Genomic DNA, 19,989 nt, shown 5'->3' with positions numbered 1-19,989 from the left:
TGTTCTTTTTTTGTGCCAGTGGCTTTTTTGTCTCCTTGGCTGTATCTGACTGAATATCACGGTCCTAGTTTTAAAGGCCTTGAAAAAAAGGTCTTTTTTTCATTTTCCTCGGTTAAATTCTCTGAAATGCATGCGTGTCAGCCGATGTCACACTACATTTTGTGCAGTGAGCTGGTAGAGCAGTGAACTGTGTACTGAAATGGGCAAAACTGCAACGTTGCTGAAGGAATGTTCGCTCTGAAGGACTGTAAAGGTCAAGTTGGCGCCCAGAAGCACCCTGGGAACTTTGTTTTTGTGCCGTGTGTAGAGTGTTGGTTTCTCAGTGTCACCAGGGCCAGCTCAGAGAAAACGCAAAACGCAAGCTTTTACTGAAAGGCGAGCTCCAAGCGGGTAGACGTGTTCAGAGGACTGCCCTGACGACGCTGCCTTAAGAATAACGGCACGGCGCTATTCTCCCACGGTGGAGCTGCGTTGCGCTGTGTCTGAACTGTCGCTCCGAGCCGACGCAGCTCCACTGCCGCCTGGCCCAGACGCAGTCGACTGTGGCCCAGAGCTTCAGTTTGTGTCTGGGCCGCACTGCTTCTGCCGTGTGAGGGATTCGGGAGACTGCCTCTGAATGCTCCCGCCAACAAGAGACTAAGCAAGCTGTTCCTGAGATCAGAGAATGAACCGCAGATGTTTTCATGAACGATCACTCGCACACACATAATCACACTTATACTGAATGCATGCCTGTGGCAAGGATATGCTGATGCAAGTGGCTTCTGCAAATTGCAGTGAAATGCAATGTTATTGCCCTACGTGTTTTTTTGCACTCCTTATTGCCCCAGATGGAATGCACAGAAACGCATCAACACTGCGTTATACCCTCCTTCACACCTCCCTCTGCACGCCTTCACAAGTGGGCCGTCACGTACTGTAGTGTCGATATTAGAACCAAGCTCACAGTCAGACCCTGAAGCTGAAGTGAGAACCAGCGATTGCGTGTTTACGATGGTCATTGCGATCGGTGTTACTGTTCTTCTCCTCGCTCTGGATGTGTTGTTTTTTTTGGATTCTCTTCCCTGGTTTCTGTGTGGAAGCGCCCTGTCTCGTAAATTCTTTAACCTCAATTTTGCACATTATTTGGTCTTCTTTGCTACAGTTTGCGTTTTTCCTTGGAGATTTGTTGTTCTGAAAATGCAGCACTGCCTGAGTGTTCATAATAAGTTGACTGCGATGACCAACCGTACAATGGCCATGTGCTCATTAGTGCTACTCGCAGTACTTTTAATGTAATTGCCGTATTGGGCTTTCGTAATGGATGTTGTGAAAGCAGTTAGTCCATCAACTTCTAAATTCTGTTGAAGTTGGTTGAAGTGCTGAATGCAGATTCATGTGCAATTAGTTGGCATTGACTGAAAAATATCTGGGGAAATACAATCTAAATAATAGTTTTGATTTTGTAGTTATCAAAAGTGCTCTCAAGTTTAGAGGGGGAGAGAGTCCCAGAAGTGCTATTGTTGTAGTGATTGGTGATTGGGTGTCATTTAGCTAGCTGAGCTCTCATACTACAGACTAACGACATCACAGGGTGGCATTCTCCATTCTAAGCATAATTGTGATGTCACAGGGTAAAATTCTTCATTCTAAGCATCATCATGATGTCACAGTATAAAATTCTCCATTCTAAGAATCATTGTGATGTCAAAGGGTGACATTCTCCATTCTAAGCATCATTGTGATGTCACAGGGTGACATTCTCCATTGTGAGCATCATTGTGATGTCACAGGTTGACATTCTCCATTGTGAGCATCATTGTGATGTCACAGGGTGACATTCTTCATTGTGAGCATCATTGGGATGTCACAGGGTGCCATTCTCTGTTCCATGTTTTCTGTTTCAAATTGCTCTAGAAAGCTAGGTTCTTTTGTTTATGATTACTCCCGGTGGGGGTGTCGGTTCTCTTGATCCCCCTTGCCAAATGGAATGGTGGAAAAGAAGCCAGGACCTGTACTCAGACCTTCCTTTGGCTTATAGACCTGGACTTGCTGTCCTCTCTTGTATGCCAAAATGTGTCTCATGAGAAAGACCCGAAGAGCAGCAGTTTGTGTGTGTAAAATTAGCGCCAGTATTTTACTTAATTCCCACGCTAAACTGTTTGACCTCAGATATTACATTACATTACATTAATGGCATTTGGCAGACGCTCTTATCCAGAGCGACATACAGTTGATTAGACTAAGCTCTCCTGGAGCAATGCAGGGTTAAGGGCCTTGCTCAAGGGTGCAACAGGTGTAAGGATCTTATTGTGGCTACACTGGGGATCGAACCACCAACCTGGCGTGTCCCAGTCATGTACCTTAACCACTGCCTTTGGCTGCAGCTCCATGGCATATTGCCCACAGGAAGTAGGTTCTAAAAATCAGACAGCATCACATCTGAATAATACTTGCGGTAAAATACATTTTTTAAAATACATTTAAAAAACAATTAGCATTTGACACTAGTTAGAAGCTCAAAATTAAAAAGGCTGTTGTATGAATTTCATGAGTACAAATAATCATTAAGTCATTAATTTCAATCATTTATACGGTTAGAAAATAGCATTATGGTGTCCTAGTGACAAACAGCTTCATTTGGTTAGGGATTAGTCTATTCCACAGTTGCCTAAGGTTAAAACAGTGGTTTTAATCTATACTTTTATTTGACAGCGTAACCCAAAATGTGCGGCCTGATCAAGTACATAACAGGCGCTTCAATGTGTCTCAGTTTCAGGTCTGAAAATTTGGATATGCACCTACAAACAATATGGAATGAATCAATGAATACAATGAATACAAAACCAAATAAGACAAAGAGCTGTATTGGACGATTTCAGTTTAACCGTCTTCACTATGGTTCACTGGACTATTGGAGTTCACTGGGGAATAGAATAACTGGATATCAGAAGGGGCTTGAGCTGATTTTATACAGCTGTCTCCCGGAAAACCCGAAAGAATATTGTTCTGGTTTTCCCTATCACCATAACAATAAAATGGTTTTTACTAATGCACATCTTAAAAAATATATATTTATAATTTTTTATTTTCTATAGTACATAATGTTCTCCATTGTACTGTACAATCTTTTGGTCAAAATAAGGTTTGAAGCTGTTATTTTATCTTTTTTATTTAATTTTATATAATCTTGTGGCAAATGTTCCCTCTCTACATGCACCTGGCGGTCGAGCTGCACGTTCACGCCTGTTTTCCGTTCTGTTTCCTCAGTGGTGGAATGACTTGCCTACCACTGTCAGGACAGCAGAATCCATCCCCCTATTTCGACGCAGACTCAAAACACACCTTTTCAAACTCTACCTTAGTCCTCCCTCCTGATTTTCCCCGCCCTTCTTTCTGATATCCCTATCCCTATCCTAAAATTGCATGTGTATTTTCCTAGTTCTGGATGTGATGCTTTGACTTGTGGTAGAACCTATGCACTCGTAAATTGCTTTGGATTAAAAGTGTCTGCCAAATGACAAAAATGTAAATGTAAAATGTAAATGCGGCAGGCATTGACTGTCTCAGAGCTGGAAGAGACATTGCACCAAAATAAAATCTGTTCCCCTCCTCCTGGGCAGCAGGGGAACAGCCAGTTGAGCTGACCTTGAGTCAGTCGGGTGATCTACACGCTACCAGCCAGGTGATTGCTCCCCCACCCTGACCTCCTGTCTTTGATTGGCTGAAGGGGGCAGTGCAGCCTGGCAGGATGACATCACTCCTGCACGCTCCGTAGAGACTGTAACCATGAAGCCGTACTGTACGTCGGGATCTGTTACGTCACATGTCCCGTGTTGCTGTAGCCATCGGTTTCAAAGACACCCAATCACCAGTTTTGAGTATTTGAGGGAGCACAGTCATTGGTCGGTCCTTGAAGCACTGGTTTGCTGTCCTTTTCTTCTCCTTGCCCCAGTCTTGCCAGACGGCCTCTTGGTATGGTCCACTGAGAGGAATATTGAACAGCGCCCTTTTCAAATTGGTTATTGATGCAGCTGTTCATTCGGCAACCTGATATCCTCTTGACCACCGTGCATCTCACAGAATTGAATTATCCGATGGGTGGGAGTTGTTGATGCTGGATAAATCCTTTCACTTTGGTAATGAGACGTCCCAATGAAATAATTTGTTATTTAGCTTTTATCCAAAGTGACTTACAATTGACTAGAAGGGGACAAGGGCCTTGCTCAAGGGCCCTACAGCTGTGGGCACATCCGAAGCAGATTGTTTTCATCCATGAATCTAGAGGAGGAGAGGAAGTAGTGATGTCAACTTATGAAGGAAATGTTGCTCACTTTATTTGTATAACAAAATATGTCTACTGTGCTGTTGAGCAGAGTGCTGTTTTGCTTGTGAGTTTAGCTGATAAAAATGATAAATTAAACATAAATAAAAAGAGGTTCAGAGGACTATCACTGAGCTAGGACCAGGACCATCACTCTTAATTTACAGCATCGTCAATTGCCTCTCCTCTCTGTTGTATGTATGCGGCATACCAAAATGTTTGTTTCTAGTTATTGACTGATGCCAATGTGATCCTGATATTATTGTGCATCCCTATTCTACAGATCTTGGATATTGCATTACAGCATGGAAACTAATCGGTGGGAAATTATGGGGGGGTTTTGTATACATTGAGAGCTGTGTTTTTATTGCATAGCTTATATTTTGAAGTTTCAAATCCATTTGCTTGCCTGTTGAGGAGGGAAATACATTTGCACTATCTTATAGAGGTGCGTACAAATACTTACACACACACACACGCATGCACGCACACACACACACACACTCTGAGGTTCAAACAACAGTCCATTTTGTTCAGCAAGATATTGTGAAGTAACTATGCCCAGTGTGTGCTGGGATCACAGTGATTGGATAGTGAGATACTGTAACTGCCAGTGATTGGCAAGCGCATAGTAGCTCTGCCCCCCCCACCCCCCCTTTTCAGGTTTGTGAAACCTCACTCTCATATTAGTAGTAAAATTATCTGTTCTGTTTTACATGCCTTTTTAAACACTCAAGTATTAGCATATTTATACAGGAATGGTGCTGGCTGCCCACTTAAACAAGCCCTCTTTCATATAGTCGTCGCACTGATTTGTAAGCGACTCCTCCAGTCTCCGATTGGCTTGTATGTGTTCCCTCCACTTTCCCACCTTCAGTTACAGCTCTTGTCAATCATGAGTAAAGCAGCCAATCAGCAAGTCTGGAGATAAAGGCAGCAGAATTCTGTCCCGGATTGGCAAATGTCGATGCAGTTTTACTTGCTCTTCTGCTGGAGTCTGAGGTGACCGATGCAGTGATGAAGGGCGGGTGGATCGTGGGCTAGATGTAAAAATCCTTTCAGTTATTTGGAAGGGAAAGATGTATACAATATACAAGACATTTTCTTTCATTTTGCAAGAATTTGATTTTTTTTTTTTAATATAAATATATATCAAATGTATATTTACACTCTAATGTTTGTATGAAAAAATGCATCTGTGCATTAAACTATTGGTCTTCATCTGTGGTCCTGGAAAGCCATAGGCTGATATTTATTTATTATTATTTTTACCTTGAAATTAACAACCAGTTCAGACCCAGGAATCCAGGTGAGGCAAGTTAACTGTATAATTGTGCTTTGATTGATAAGACGAGAGCTGAGTAATATGTATCAACAGACCCCATGACTGTTCAGGACCAGGGATGAAGATCACCATTTCAAATCAACTTTCTGTGAAGAAATCTGTCTCTGTTACTTCTCTATTTAAGAAAAAGTGAGTCCTGTTGGCTTATTTGTAAAAAAACAAATCTGTAGTTTGGTGGAAATTTCGATTATTTTGTCTGCTTGGTAGATTTTTTTTTTTTTGTTCCACAGTATTTTTATATTGTTGCTTTCAATTTCATATTGATAATTTGTAAAGAGAAAAGAATATTGAATATGACACTTTAAAAGAAACGTAAATGTATAGAAGATGTATGTTACAGAAACGTGCTGTAAATTCCTGGACCACACACATTGTGTATACTAACTGTAGCAACAAATGTTTTATTCAGACAATGATGAATGAAAACCTATTTAATAAAAGATGCTACAGAATTAATATACTCTGACTGCATTATTGACCATGTAAAAACTTGTTCCAGTGTGTTTGTTGTCTTGGAGTAATGTGTTCAGTGCACAGCTGGAGTCCACAGTACCAGAGAGCTGTACAAATCTCTAAAACTAACAAAAATTTTAATTTTTTAATTGATGGATCTAATCAGATTACATTCGTACACACAACTGGATATTCTGCAAAGCAATTATTTTTTAACGCCTCTCTTAACGGTACAAGTCCAATTCCCAAACCATTATACACCACTGACGCCCCATTAAACCGATGACGTAGTGAACTGTGAAGAGTGTCAATTTCTAGGTTAAGCTCAGTGGGGGAGCCGTTTTACTGTGCAGTTCCTGTCGTGAATAGTAACTTGCTTTACTTTGTGACTCCTGAGGTGAAGGGAATTCTGGCGAAATGGGTCTCTGGGCAAACGTTACACCCCCTGCAATTGAATGGTGTCCATGAAAGCGAGTGTCGGAAATACATATATTTGGATATTGGTCTAAGCTTTTTCTTTCTGTATAGGTCAACGGTGTATTGGATAAAATAAAAATCGAATGTAATGTCTTTGTAAGGAGGTTGGGAAATTATAAGAAAAATGGGAAATGAGTTTAATTACCTGCTATGTGGACGAGTAAAACCGCAGGAAATATACAAGACGATGTTATCCGTGCATGCTGCAGAGTAGCGCATTTCCAAAAGAAAACGTGTAACAATCCCGTTTTCTATCAAGAAATCTGTCGAGAATGCAGTTTTCGCGTCGACCTGATGTCATATTCAGGCCAATTTACGCATACCTAAGTACTCTTGTCGAGACACGCATTGATTGTTCCAACAACATGTAGCAATATGTGTCAAATGAGCGCATTGTTTTCGCGGTTCCTTCCGTCGCTTTATCTCCACTCTTGTTGGGCAGTGGTACAAACAAAGGGGCGTCAGGCGAGACACGGATTGGCTGATGGTGCTTTGAGGAACCCAGTACAGCTGATAGCTCGGGGGGCTCGCGCACACTGATTCCTGTCCTTTGCGCGCACCAGAACCGAGCAGAACGCCACCAGAAGCTGACGGCACCAGTGAGGTGACACGCGTCAGGGACGCGCTTGCTGCTCGCACCCCTCCCATCGCGATTACTACGATTTTTATAAGGGGAAATCGCCCACAAATCCAAGTAAGTGTTGTACATATATGCTTCTATGTAACTTACGTGGAAGAACATGTTTCACGTTGGGGGGGGGGGGTAGTTATACGCTTACCTGTTAACGGTTACACGATGGACTCAGGTTTGAGGCTGATCAGTTTAGTCAGTATCTTCAAACCAGCTGGTACTGTGCGTTGCTTGTGCATAGTTTGATAGCATAGTGGCTTTATCGCCCACCAGAGAGCAACGCTTTGATTAATTGCGCAAAGGAAGTGGAAAGTTTTTTCGTGGAGCGTGTCTACGATAGCCAGCGTGATCCAGAGGGGACGTAGAGGGATTCGGTTCTTCAAATTCTTCCATCAATCAGGGCGAAGACATTTGCCGTTCTAGGAATACCTTCCATCGCCTGACTCGTGCGTCAATACACCGGTAACCCGTGCTGGAAATCTGACTGAGATTTAACCAAGAAGTTGTTCGCAACTGTTTTGGATTTACATTGCTGTCGGGTTTACGTAATAGCGCGTGCCAATATTTCCGTTGAAGATGAGCAAACGGAAATCCACATTGATCTGCAAAGGCCAAATTACACTCAACATATTTTTGTATGTTACAGAGCCGAGGCCGTACAGGTAGCTAATCTCGACAAGTGTCAATGTCCAGGCTTTTTATATTGTCGGCTATGGAAATCAAATAGAACACTTAATGTAAGGAGCTCGCTGAGTCTTTGATGTTAGCTTGATCGCTGAGTGCTTATGCAACAGTTTGGTATGCTAGCTGAGCAGTTCAGACCTATTGGAGGAGCTGTGATTCTCCTAAATTTAAGCTCAAGCCTTTCTATAGATATGAAACCTATATGAAAAATGTATGAAAATGAAAATGGAAGCTGTTGGTCACCCCGGTATCAGATAATCTTACTGCAACAGAGTAATGTGCAAAGGCTCAAATCGTTCTCAGGTATTGTTTTAATTATTATTATTATCATTATTATTATTATTATTACTATTATTATATATTTTTTATATAATAATGGGGGAGGGGGAGAGAGTTGTTACTTTTATTATTTTGGCTGCGTAACGTGGTTACGGCTTTAACCAGGAGGGTTTTCATTCAAATCCCAGGCTCCCCACATGGAATGGTATGCAATATTGGCAGGCCTGTTGTATCCCACAAGAAATAAATTTCTAACCTGAATTTCTTCAAGAAGTGTACAGACTATGTGGAAAATGTAGCCGTGCAGAATCTCTCTGGGTCAGTGTGACCTCTAATGGTAATTGTTGTTTGGGAACATGGAAACTAATTAATACAATGGTTTCTGATGTGGTGATGAAATGTTAAGGTTGTTTTTTTTTTTTTACACAGTTTGACTGAACCAACAGCTCAGCAGACCATTAGTGCATTTAAACTTTCTGGTCATCGAACGAGTAAAAAGCAGCAGAGCCCAACTCGATTGCTGGCACTGCATCCTCAACTGTTATGAGGGTCACCATGGCAACAACAGCTAGGTCCCTCTCCCAGCCAATGGTCTGCTGTCGTTCACATACTATAGTTCTAAACGGAAGCAGTTCAGGCAAAGAACCTTGGTCAAAGGGAACCTGCCGCCTGTGATTTGCATGCCCAGTTCCCTAACCGTTATATCACCATACCATTCTGTCAATTTTTGAGTTCCTCCCTCCTAATGGCTAGTGGTTTGTGTCTTCCTCATATTGTTAAAGCATCTAATAGAAATTCAATTTCTTGGCTATGAATGAAAGGGGTAGTAGTTGATGTAAATTAGCCCAGAGAGGCTTCTGCCACCCTGTCATTCTATCACAATCATTCACTCCTGCTGAAAAGAGTGGCATTTGAGAGAAATCGATGGAGGGCGGAAGAGTGTTGTGAGTGAATCGTACTGAGAGCGAAGGGGGTCGCAGACTGAGAGAGGGAGATAGGATCAGCATTCAACAGCAGGAAATTAATAGGTCAAATGGAGAGCAACAGAGAGGAAACTGTCCTTAAAATAAATAGTCTGCTTCAGTAAGTACCACGCTGTAGAAACGGATACAGTGTCAGAAGTTGTTAGTTGCTCTGGGTGAGAGTGTCTGGAAATGTGAATGTCAGAGGGAGCATTGTGAGGGAGAACGGAGTTGGGGGGGGATGGAGGCAGAAGTGGACGAGCGTCGATAGGAGAAAGAGGGAGAGTGATGGATGGAGCGTGAGGGAGAAGAGGGCAAAAGGAGAGGGTAGAGGGCAGGTCCGCAGGGAGGCAGAACAATCTCCTGGTGCTCTCTGATTGGCCTTTTGAAAACGAGCTGCAGCAATACCCCTGGAGAAAGCTCTATTTCTGGGGCAGGTTCCAGTAAACTCCTCCAATGTCTCTAGTTTCAGATGGAAACTGTGCAGGAAGGCTGCTGGCCAGATGTTTGTCAGACTTTACTTTAAACTTTCTCCTAGCAAATACTGGACACACGGCTGAGGTGTGTGTGTGTGTGTGTGTGTGTGTGTGTGCGTGTGCATGTGTGTGTTTATATATACATATATATATATGTTTTTGTCTGCAGAACTGCTGCTCACTGGATGTTTTTTGTTTTTCACTCCATTCTCTGCAAACCCAGGAGATCAGGAATTTCTGAGATATTCAGACCACCCTGTCTGGCATGAACACTCATTCCACTGTCAAAGTCACTTGGATCACATTTCTTCCCCATTCTGACATTCAGTCTGAAAAACAGCTGAACTTCTTCACCACGCCTGCATGCTTTTATGCATTAGTTGCTGCCACATGATTGGCTGATTAAATATTTGCATTAACAAGCTGATGTACAGGTCTACCTAATAAAGTGGTCACTGTGTGTGTGTGTGTGTGTGTGTGTGTGTGTGTGTGTGTGTGTGTGAGAGAGAGAGAGAGAGAGAGAGAGAGATATGTATTTACTTTGGCTATGTTAGTGTGTCTGTGTTCATAATTAGTGTGTCTCCAGTGTATGAAACTCCCTACCCCCCACCCCCCCCCCCGATCTCTCTCAGCAAATGAGTCTGCATCGGTTCTCAATCAATGGTCACTACTACAACCATAAGATAGCGACAGGCAGTGTGTGTGAGAGTGTGTGAGAGTGTGTGTGTGTGTCAGTGAGTGTGTGAGTGTTGTTCAGTTTAATTTCACTTCAGTTTATCCACAGACTCATACTAGCCATGTCTTATCTGAGCCAGAGAACCAAACCTGTGCCAGCGTCTGCATCTGCAGATAATTCAAAGACTTAGAGATTTCCCAGACCTGTGGCTCAGAGGAAGCCCCGCCTCCGCCAATTTTCAGCCAATCACTGACCAATAGCGTTCAGAAATTCCACATAGAGCATTTTGGGAAATTAAAATCCTGGATTCACTGACTTGAAAAGGAACTGAACCCTGCTTAGGGTTAGGTAATGAAATTGTCCATTCTCAATTCCAATGTTGTCAATTCAGAAAACATATTCAATTTGAAATGAATTTCCTGGACTGATTTGAAATGGAGAGGAACCCAGTCCTGTTGCTCACAGAGTGCCTGTAGATGATGCATTGTGGGGGACAGGAGACTGCGGATGGTAAGGGGTTAAACTGCAGCTCCGCGGAGCACGTGTCTGACGGGACCCGATGCAGGTGCTGAAATATTCATAGCACGGTAGTGTGCGCTGGTTTTGATTGGTGTTAATATTTAATACTGCCATGAACGGTGCATTCTGATTGTATGAACCGTGTGTTGAAATGGAACCGTTTACAGTTGCTATACGTTTTGTGTGTTCTTGTGTGTTCTTGTGTGTTCTTGTGTGTGCATGCGGCTTTGTGTGTCTCTGCATGTGAGCTTGTGTGCCTGTATATTTGTGTGTGCCATATTTGCACGTGCTTGTGTTTTTGCCTTGTTGTGTTGTGAGTACAGTTGTGTGTGTGTGTATGTATTCGTATACCTCTATGTTTGTGCACATTTGTCTGTTTATGTCAATGGGTGTATGTAGTGTGTTCAAATGCAGTGCTTTCACATGTAACGGTCTGCAGGGGGAAGTCTGTGATTATCGAATAGCCTTTACTTCCCCTGTGAGCCCAGCCAAAAAGGAAGAGCCTCACTGGGAGGGTGAGGGGGAGGAGAGGATCTCCAAGAGGGATCTTTCTGAGAGAAACTTTGGCTGTGTTTCCAGTTCAACTAATCAATTACCTCAGATTTTGACCCTCTTCCTTTAACTCGTGACATCACACACTCATTTATTGTTTACCTCATCATGTCCTTTGGAGACCTTATAAACATCTGGCTGCCTTAGCATTTCTCACATTTCTCAGCAGGATGTGATGTCACTGGTAGGCGGTGGAGATTCCTATTGTAGAGGAGCAGATGTATCGAAGCTCAGCAGAATTGTAGCTCTTCACCTGAGAATGCCTGTGACTCTGTGTGATGGATTCATTGACCTGGCTGTTGTAGAACTTTACACCAGCAGCTTATTACCAGTGGCAGGATGTGACATCACTGGCAAGTGACAGCCTTTCCTGTTGCAGAGGATCAGTACTGTAGAGACACGCAGTGAAGCGCAGCCGAATGGAACGGTAGCGCAGTGTGGTGTACAGACAGCTGTCTGGCAGGGCTCCAGAGTTAAAGCAGGGTCAGTGTCCTACAGGCCCCGTGGAGTCGAACACGCAGTCGTTCGGCTGTTCACCCCTGTAGCTGCAGCCCTGCGGTTAGGGTTAGTGTGTTCGGCCAGTGTGCTGTTCATACCTGGGTCAAGCACTGTGTTTAAATGAACAAAAAAACTCTTATGACACCAGTGAAACTTCCACACAATACCGACACCTAACTTCACCAATATTTAGAACAAACATTCTTAATTAATACAGCGGTGTGTGGCAGTTAGTAGCATGTTTATATTCACATTTTAGTCATTTAGCAGACGCTTTTAATCCAAAGCATTTTACACGTGCATAACTTCCTCAATTCTGCCGACGTGTAAAGAGATTGACAATTTGAAACGTGTGTGATCCAGGGCTGGAGGTGTGGAGGGCAGGGAGATGCCTGGAGCCAAAGGTTTATGCTCAGGGAAGCAGAGGAGTGGGGCGGGTGGCCTGAGTCCTGCTGTTGCACCCTTCAGTATTGCCCTTATTCTGCATTGCTTCAGTGAACAGCCATCTATGCGCATCGACCGTGTGTAAAGATTTAAGATGTGCCTCATCTCCCTGGATAAGGTCTCCTGAACTCCGGAACAGTAAGAGGAAGAATAATGTGGTGCCAGTGTGTTTCTGTATGGTCATGCTAGGACTCAGAACCCTACTGTCCTCTAGGGTCCTCTTCACACTTGTTCCTGTGTTCGATCTGCACTTCATTGTATGTCGCTCTGGATAAGAGCGTCTGCTAAATGCCTTGTAATGTAATGAAATGTAATGTGTTTGAGAGAGGGGTATCGGAATGCTTGGAATGGCTAACTGGCTCTTGGAGTGGAAGGAGAGACTAGACCAGACCAGTCTTGACATAGTGGTTTGATGCACTCTTGACTATATGAGGAGTCAAGATTGGAGAAGTCGCCTGTTCCCTGCTCTAAACTTTATATGTTTCTTAATGTGTGTACATAGCTGCGGAAGTTTGTGCGTGTGTCTCTGTCTGTCTGTTTGCATTACTTACTGTGTTATAAACCAGCTCTCTGAGCTGGTGCAGTCCTTTGCCCCATAACTATAGTCATGTGAGCCATCTGCTCTCTGTGTGCGAGTGTGTGTATGTGTGTGACTGTGTGTGGATCAATGTGTGTTTGTCCTGCTGGGTTTGTCTATCCCCAGAGTCATGAGGTGTCATGAGACCCCTCTCTGCTGTACAGCCGCATATCCCCACTCTCTGAGCTGGCCTTTGTCTTTGACCTCCACAAGCTCTGCTATTGGTTAATCAGCCTGTTTGTCCCCGCCCCTCTTCTCCCCCAGCCCCGCCCATGCTGCTTCCGCTGAGTGAGGATGGCTGACGGACAGGACTCCGTTCAGGTCGGGGAGAACAGATTCGTCAGCAAGTAAGCCCTGCTTCCAACCTGGCCACCCACCTGGCGGTCAATCTGGCAACCTTCCCAGCCTTCATCAGGCTTCTGGCAGGCCCATATCTCATTTTATGAAGGAATACATTTTCTGGGGCCCCCTCCGCTCATAACATAAGTTATGTAATCAAAATGTGTAAACATAACTGCATGTACACTGCATCTAGTGCAGCATTGCATGTAGCAGCTGAATGCTTTTAAGTGACTGCCAATGGACAGTGCCCTGTGTGCTGTACTGTACAGTACCTTAGTTATCAGGCTGTCATCTCCCACAAAACATTTTTCCTCCTACAGCGCTCTGGACAAGCTGACCAGTGGGGATTCAGCTGATTCTGTCACACTCAGCATGAGTACTTAAGCACATGTCAGAAGTGCAAAGCAATGCCTGTTGCTAACGGTGTTTGGGACCTTTCAGTGTAGATCTGGAGCCAATACTGGGTCAGTGCCGGGACCGATGGGCTGATAGTCGCTCTGTCTGTTGCAGGAACACTCTGCTGTCACACCTGAAAACGTACAACCTTTACTATGAGGGACAGACGCTCCAACTCCGACACAGGGAGGTGAGCCTGAGGCTTCTCTCTTCCTGTGCTATTCCCTCGCTTCCTTTCTTGCATGGTGTATTCTCTCTCTTCCTCCCTCCCTCCCCCTCTCTCTCTCTTGCTTCCTTTCACTCTCTCCTGCTCATATTCGTTTTTTTCTTCCCAATTCAGACTTCTTTATTGGCAAGAGAACAGAAATATTATATTACCAAATCACAGATACATGTAGAGACATGTCACACAGCCAGTAAGTAGAGGATAATGGTAATGAACTAGTGATTAAATAAAATCTGTCATCTGTACTCTAGTATCTCTCTCAACCTCCTTTTTTGTAATGGTACAAGTAGCAGTTGTTAAGATCAGATAGCTTAAAGTTCTAAATAACTATATTTGAATTTCTACTGTATTTGCTAAATTCTTTCAATATTTGCCTCAGTAACCTTTCAAACTGAAGCTGGTGGGGATAGACTTTCAGAACCTCAGAATGGCAGAACTGGTGTATTCCTGTGGCTGTTGTTGAGTGGCAGCCTTGTACAGTGTTGTATTGAGTTGTGTTGTGTTGTGTTGTGGCTGGTCCTGCCCAGCGCAGGAGGAGGGGGAGCTGATCGTGGAGGGGCTGCTCAACATCTCCTGGGGCCTGCGCCGACCAATCAGGCTCCAGATGCAGGATGACAAGGAGCGAATCAGGCCGCCTCCCGCCTCCACATCCTGGCACTCGGGCTGCAATCTGGACGCTCAGAGGTCAGGGTTCAAATGGGGTGGCTGGCTTGCAATCGGAACACAGGAAGTGAGGGAGATGGGGTGAGCCAGGGGCTAATGGCAAACTGTACGGGAAAATCACCAGCAGCACTGTGAATAGAATTCCAGACTCCTGCTCTTCCCATTTCTCATTATGTGCTATCGTGTGCATAATATCTGTCCAGAAAAGGGTTGAATCTCTCAGCCTTATCTTTTAGTGAACAAGAGTGGGTATGAATATCTGTGCATTCATGTTTGTTTTTGGTAGCTTTCAATCACACCACCCCGTCCCTCTTTCAATTCAATTTAGTGGTGTTTTACTGGATGTGCTGTGGATACAGAAATCCACAAAGCCTGCCATGCCAGTGGTATGCTGTATAGCAGCAGTATTTCACGAATGAACGTGAGATCATGAGTTATTATGATGGGGAAGATAACAATGAGCTCTAATAGGTCTCTCTTCCCATCCACAGTAAGGAGGGCTCCCAGCAAGCACCGCCCACCGTTGAGGTGACAGAGTCAGAGAGCCAATCAAATGCCAGCACTGTGAAGGAGGAAGGAGAAGCAGGTGAGAGACGGAGAGAGAGGAATTTGTTTTGGTGCTTTTGTTGGCTGTGGCGAATGATGATTGGGTGATTGGCCATGCTGCAAGCTTGTGTTTTCTTTGCTATTCTTCAGAAGCAGTCTTATTCACCCCATGTATTCCACCTATGAAAACCGCACTGTCTGTTTGTCTGTTTGTCTGTTTGTCTGTCTGTCTGTCTGTCTGTCTGGTAAAGGAGGTGAATCCCCACAGCTCCTGAGGACTAAAAGTGACGCAGGCGTGTGGAGGCGGGGAGCCCGGCGATCACCTAGCGACCAGCGGCGAATCAGACGCCATCGCTTTTCCATCAACGGCCACTACTACAACCATAAGGTAACAGCACACAATGCGTACGCGACTCTGTACTATTCAGAATGGTATCATGAATCTCTCTCTCCCTCTCTCCCTCTCCCGCTCTCTCTCTCCCCCCTCTCCCTCTCTCTCTCTCTTTCTCTCTCTCTCTCAGACAGCAGTGTTCACCCCTGCTTACGGCACACTGACTAATGTCCGTATCAACAGCTGTATGACGACTCCTCAGGTCCTGCGTGTGCTGCTCAGCAAATTTAAGATCGAGAACAGCCCTGATGACTTCACCTTGTACCTTGTACACACCAGTGGTGGTCAGTGCCTGCTGGATAGAAGTGTGTGTGTGTGTGTGTGTGTGTGTGTGTTTGCACTGCCTGCCTGCCTGCCTGCCTGCGTGTTTAAAGGTGTTTAGCAGTGTGTAACAGCGTGTGTCTGTGTGTTTAGCAGTGTGTAACAGGGTGTAACTGTGTGTGTGTGTGTGTTTGCACTGTGTGCCTGTGTGTTTAGCAGTGTTTAGCAGTATGTAACAGCGGGTGTGTGTGTGTGTGTGTTTAGCAGTGTGTAACAGCGTGTGTGTGTGTGTGTGTATGTGTGTGTGTTTAGCAGTGTGTAACAGGGTGTAAGTGTGTGTGTGTGTGTGTGTGTGTGTGTGTGTTTAGCAGTATGTAACAGGGTGTAACAGGGTGTAACTGTGTGTGTGTGTGTGTGTTTGCACTGTGTGCCTGTGTGTTTAGCAGTGTTTAGCAGTATGTATCAGCGGGTGTGTGTGTGTGTGTGTGTTTAGCAGTGTGTAACAGCGTGTGTGTGTGTGTGTGTGTGTGTGTGTGTTTAGCAGTGTGTAACAGCGTGTGTGTGTTTCTCCCAGAGCGAGTGAAGCTGAAACGCAGCGATCACCCCCTGGTCATCCGTGTGCTGCAGGGCCCGTGTGAGCAGGTCTGCAGGGTCTTCCTCATGGAGGAGGACTTGGGAGAGGAGGTCACCTACGACGTGAGACACTTTCACCCGCTTTTCCTCTGAGACCAGGGGCTTTTTTTTATTTTTTATTGTAACCTCTCTCAGCACTTCCTCAACCTGTAGCATAGTGGTTAAGGTACATGACTGGGACCCACGAGGTGAGTGGTTCTCTGGTGCAGCCACGAAAAGTTCAGCACAGCTGGTGGCCTCTTCAGCAAGGCCCTGAACCCCACATTACTCAAGGGGGATTGTCCCCTGATTTGTCTAATCACCTGTAAGCTGCTTTGGATAAAAGCATCAGCTAAGTAACATGTAATGTAATGCTTGACTCAGACCGGTCCAATGTGTCTGTCCATTCAGCTTGTCCTCGGTCTCAGAGTGACTTGTAAGCGCGGTAATGCGATCCCTGTCCTGCAGGTGGCGCAGTACATCAAGTTTGAGATGCCGGTGTTGCAGAGTTTCATCACCAAACTGGGAGAGGAGGAGGACAGGGAGGTGCAGAAGCTCCGGAAAAGGTTTGTCCCTCTCTGCCCATAGCCGAGCCCTGAACACGCACACACAGTATTTCAATGAACTACTGGTGTGACGTGCCATAAGATTTTCTCTCAAAGCTCACATTAGAAGGGTACAGGGCTTCAAAAACGAGAAGTATGGTTGCTACTCAGCCAGTAAGATTGAGTTAGTAGATATATTGTATGTATTAGTACAAAATTGGTGGCACGGATGGTGCAGTGGGTAGCACTGCCACCTCACAGCAAGGAGGTCCTGGTTTGAATCCTGGTTGGCCGGGGCCTCCCTGTGTGGAGTTTGCATATTGTCCCCGTGTTCGCGTGGGTATCCTCAGGGCACTCCGGTTTCCTCCCACTGTCCAAAGACATGCAGGTTAGGCTGATTGGAGAGTCTAAATTGCCCGTAGGTATGAGTGTGTGAGTGAATGGTGTTTGTGCCCTGCGATGGACTGGTGACCTGTCCAGGGTGTATTCCTGCCTTTCGCCCAATGTATGCAGGGATAGCCTCCAGCCCCCTGCAACCCTGTTCAGGATCAGCGGGTTAAGATAATGGATGGATGGATGGATGGATGGATAGTACAAAATTACATTGTGCAAACTGCAAAAATACAAAGTGCAGACTGCTAGTCATATTCCATAGATATCTATGAGGGTCAGGACATTACCTCTGCAAGAGAATATACACAAGTGAAACATAAGGACTAGATTAGAAAGAGTAACTCAGGATGCCATGTCTTTGCTCTTGGCATAAGGGACCTGGTAAGCTTCCCTTTGAAGTAGTATGACATCACGGTTGGCCAGCAGACCATTTATCACCATGACTACGAGTAGTGCTGATATGCTGTGTAATTCTAATTAGTCGTTCCACATTTTGAGGATGTGTGAATGAATTTCCTTTAATTTACTGGAACAGGAAAGTCTCAAAAGAGGAAATGACCAAGTGAATGACCTAGTAAATAAAGTAGGCATTAAAGACAAACATATCTGTGCAAAAAAAAAAAAAACTCTCAGGATAAAAAGAAAACAAACGTGGGAGGATCTAAATGGTAAATGGTTGGCATTCATAACGCGCCTTTATCCAAAGCGCTGTACAATTGATGCTTCTCATTCACCCATTCATACACACACTCACACACCAACAGCAATTGGCTGCCATGCAAGGCACCGACCAGCTCGTCAGGAGCATTTAGGGGTTAGGTGTCTTGCTCAGGGACACTTCGACACAGCCCGGGCGGGGGATCGAACCGGCAACCCTCCGACTGCCAGACGACTGCTCTTACTGCCTGAGCCATGTCGCCCCTAAAACGATTTTGGATCTAAAAACGAATCCTGCATAACCCATAATCGCTTTGATGTGCCTGTGGACTGTACTTCTGCTTCTAAAGAAAAACATTTTATGCATATGGCATGGTATACTGGGCTGCTCCCATGTGTATGTTTAATATTAGTGTCTACTCAGTTGCTAGGCATTGCATACCTGTAATATGGTTGTACATTTGCCATAACTTCAGGGCTGCAGAACCATGTTCTGTCCATCAGGGGGAGACATACATGAAACTAAATGTATTCTGTAGCCCTACCAGATCTTACAAATGTGCTAAGTCTCTCTCTCTCTCTTTCTCTCTGCGATTCATCTTCACCTCTTTCTTGTATCTCTCCTCCACTCTTTTTTCAGGTACAAATCACTTCGCTGTATCATTGAGAAGCAGTTGCAAACTTTGGCGGAGCGGTCCACCTGTGTGTGGCTCAAACTGCCTCTATCAGGTCAGGGTACGGACTAGGTACCCTCACCTTACCACTGAGCTATGGAACAGGCTCCCCGCGCTATTACACTTTTTTGGGGATGGGGGTTCATTTTCTGACCAAATTTAGCTAAGCACATTACATCTACTTTTCAATGGCACAAAATAAAAACATTACTATTGCGAATATGGGTCCACAAAGATTCTAAAGACAGCTGGATATATAGAGAAATTACTGCATTGTTACTTACAGTAAATGAGCGATTAAAGAGGCCTCATAGGTGTAAATTGGGTCCTAATTTAACAAATGGAACAAACCCCACAGCTCTGCAGGACCAGAGATCAGGACCTGTTTTTAAGAAGTGCGTGTGTGTACAGTGCATGAATGCACACCAACCCACGCATATTATTATTTTGATTGCAGCAGTTGAAGTTCAGTTGAAAACATTCTTGGACTGAAAGAATTTGTAATATGGTGCAGCCACCTATACAAAGACATCTGTGGAGCTCACGGCCAAATGTTGAGATTTTCTATTGTGTTTGTGCACGCATCTTGTGTTGTTTGTGTAGCTTTAAAAGGACTGACTGTTATTTTCATTTTTTGTATCAAATTATGAATATTTGTGTATGTTGGTGTATTTTTTAAATCAGAGAAATGGCACATCCTTTTATTTCTCCCATGGTAAGGACAATGCCTTAATTGTGAATGTTTTTGACTTGTTGAGTGTTACGCTGATTCAAGTGTAATAAACGTGTCTGGCGGAGTCTCCAGAGTGTCTGTGGTGTTTCGCCAATCGGAGCAGGTCTGCTCTTTTTCCTGCTGCTGTTCCTTTTATTTCCGTCCCATGTAAGGAAATCTCAGTCTTCATCAAACATGTGCGCTCGCCGCCAAAGAAGGACACCGCACAGGGAGGTACAGGAAGCGAGGGATGCAGGGAGGGAGGGAGAATGAGATGGGTAGGAGGCGAGCTAAGCTCGGTCTTGTCATGGTCATCAATTCTAAACCAATCAGAAGCTGCGAGGAGTGGCACTCGAGGGTGGTCTGGATATGATGAATGCCCACCCGTGTCCTACCTCGCTTTGGATTGGTTGCTGCAGCTGGAGTGACGACGTCATCCAAACAAAACCCCTGAGAGACACACTGACCTGGTACAAACCGAAGCACAGATCTCGGGCATCGCCGCAAGCTTGAGTCTTCTCCAGATAACGGACCTCGACAACAGGTAAAGGCTCCATTCTCATCCTCAACAGTCTTTATGAATAAGACTAATTGTGGAATGTGGATATTCTTGGTTTAATTTAATTAAATTTTTTCCAAAAGACCCATGCTTTTAGATCTGCTTTAAATGTATTATGTTTATTTTATTTTATTTG

The 19,989-nt window shown here is 44.5% G+C and overlaps 1 protein-coding gene across 2 annotated transcripts; it reads left to right on the top strand.

Moving 5' to 3' along the window:
* Nucleotides 1–7,067: 7,067 nt before the first annotated feature.
* LOC133105588 (ras association domain-containing protein 2-like) lies at nt 7,068–19,379 on the top strand. 2 transcript variants are annotated; one of them, XM_061215784.1, is made up of 10 exons: nt 7,068–7,272; nt 13,141–13,223; nt 13,729–13,804; nt 14,373–14,524; nt 14,995–15,089; nt 15,301–15,437; nt 15,571–15,724; nt 16,276–16,397; nt 16,782–16,879; nt 18,549–19,379. In XM_061215784.1, the coding sequence occupies exons 2-10, from the start codon at nt 13,171–13,173 to the stop codon at nt 18,652–18,654; spliced, it is 993 nt and encodes a 330-aa protein (XP_061071768.1). In that variant the 5' UTR covers nt 7,068–7,272; nt 13,141–13,170; the 3' UTR covers nt 18,655–19,379. The 2 variants fall into 2 exon arrangements, with proteins under 2 accessions (XP_061071768.1, XP_061071769.1); XM_061215785.1 differs by lacking the exon at nt 7,068–7,272 and adding an exon at nt 7,514–7,671.
* The last annotated feature ends 610 nt before the right edge of the window (nt 19,380–19,989 follow it).

Source organism: Conger conger, chromosome 12 (assembly GCF_963514075.1).
Source record: "Conger conger chromosome 12, fConCon1.1, whole genome shotgun sequence".
NCBI lineage: Eukaryota > Metazoa > Chordata > Actinopteri > Anguilliformes > Congridae > Conger > Conger conger.
Note: the sequence above shows the minus strand (reverse complement) of the source record. Positions and strands in the feature narration are given on the sequence as shown.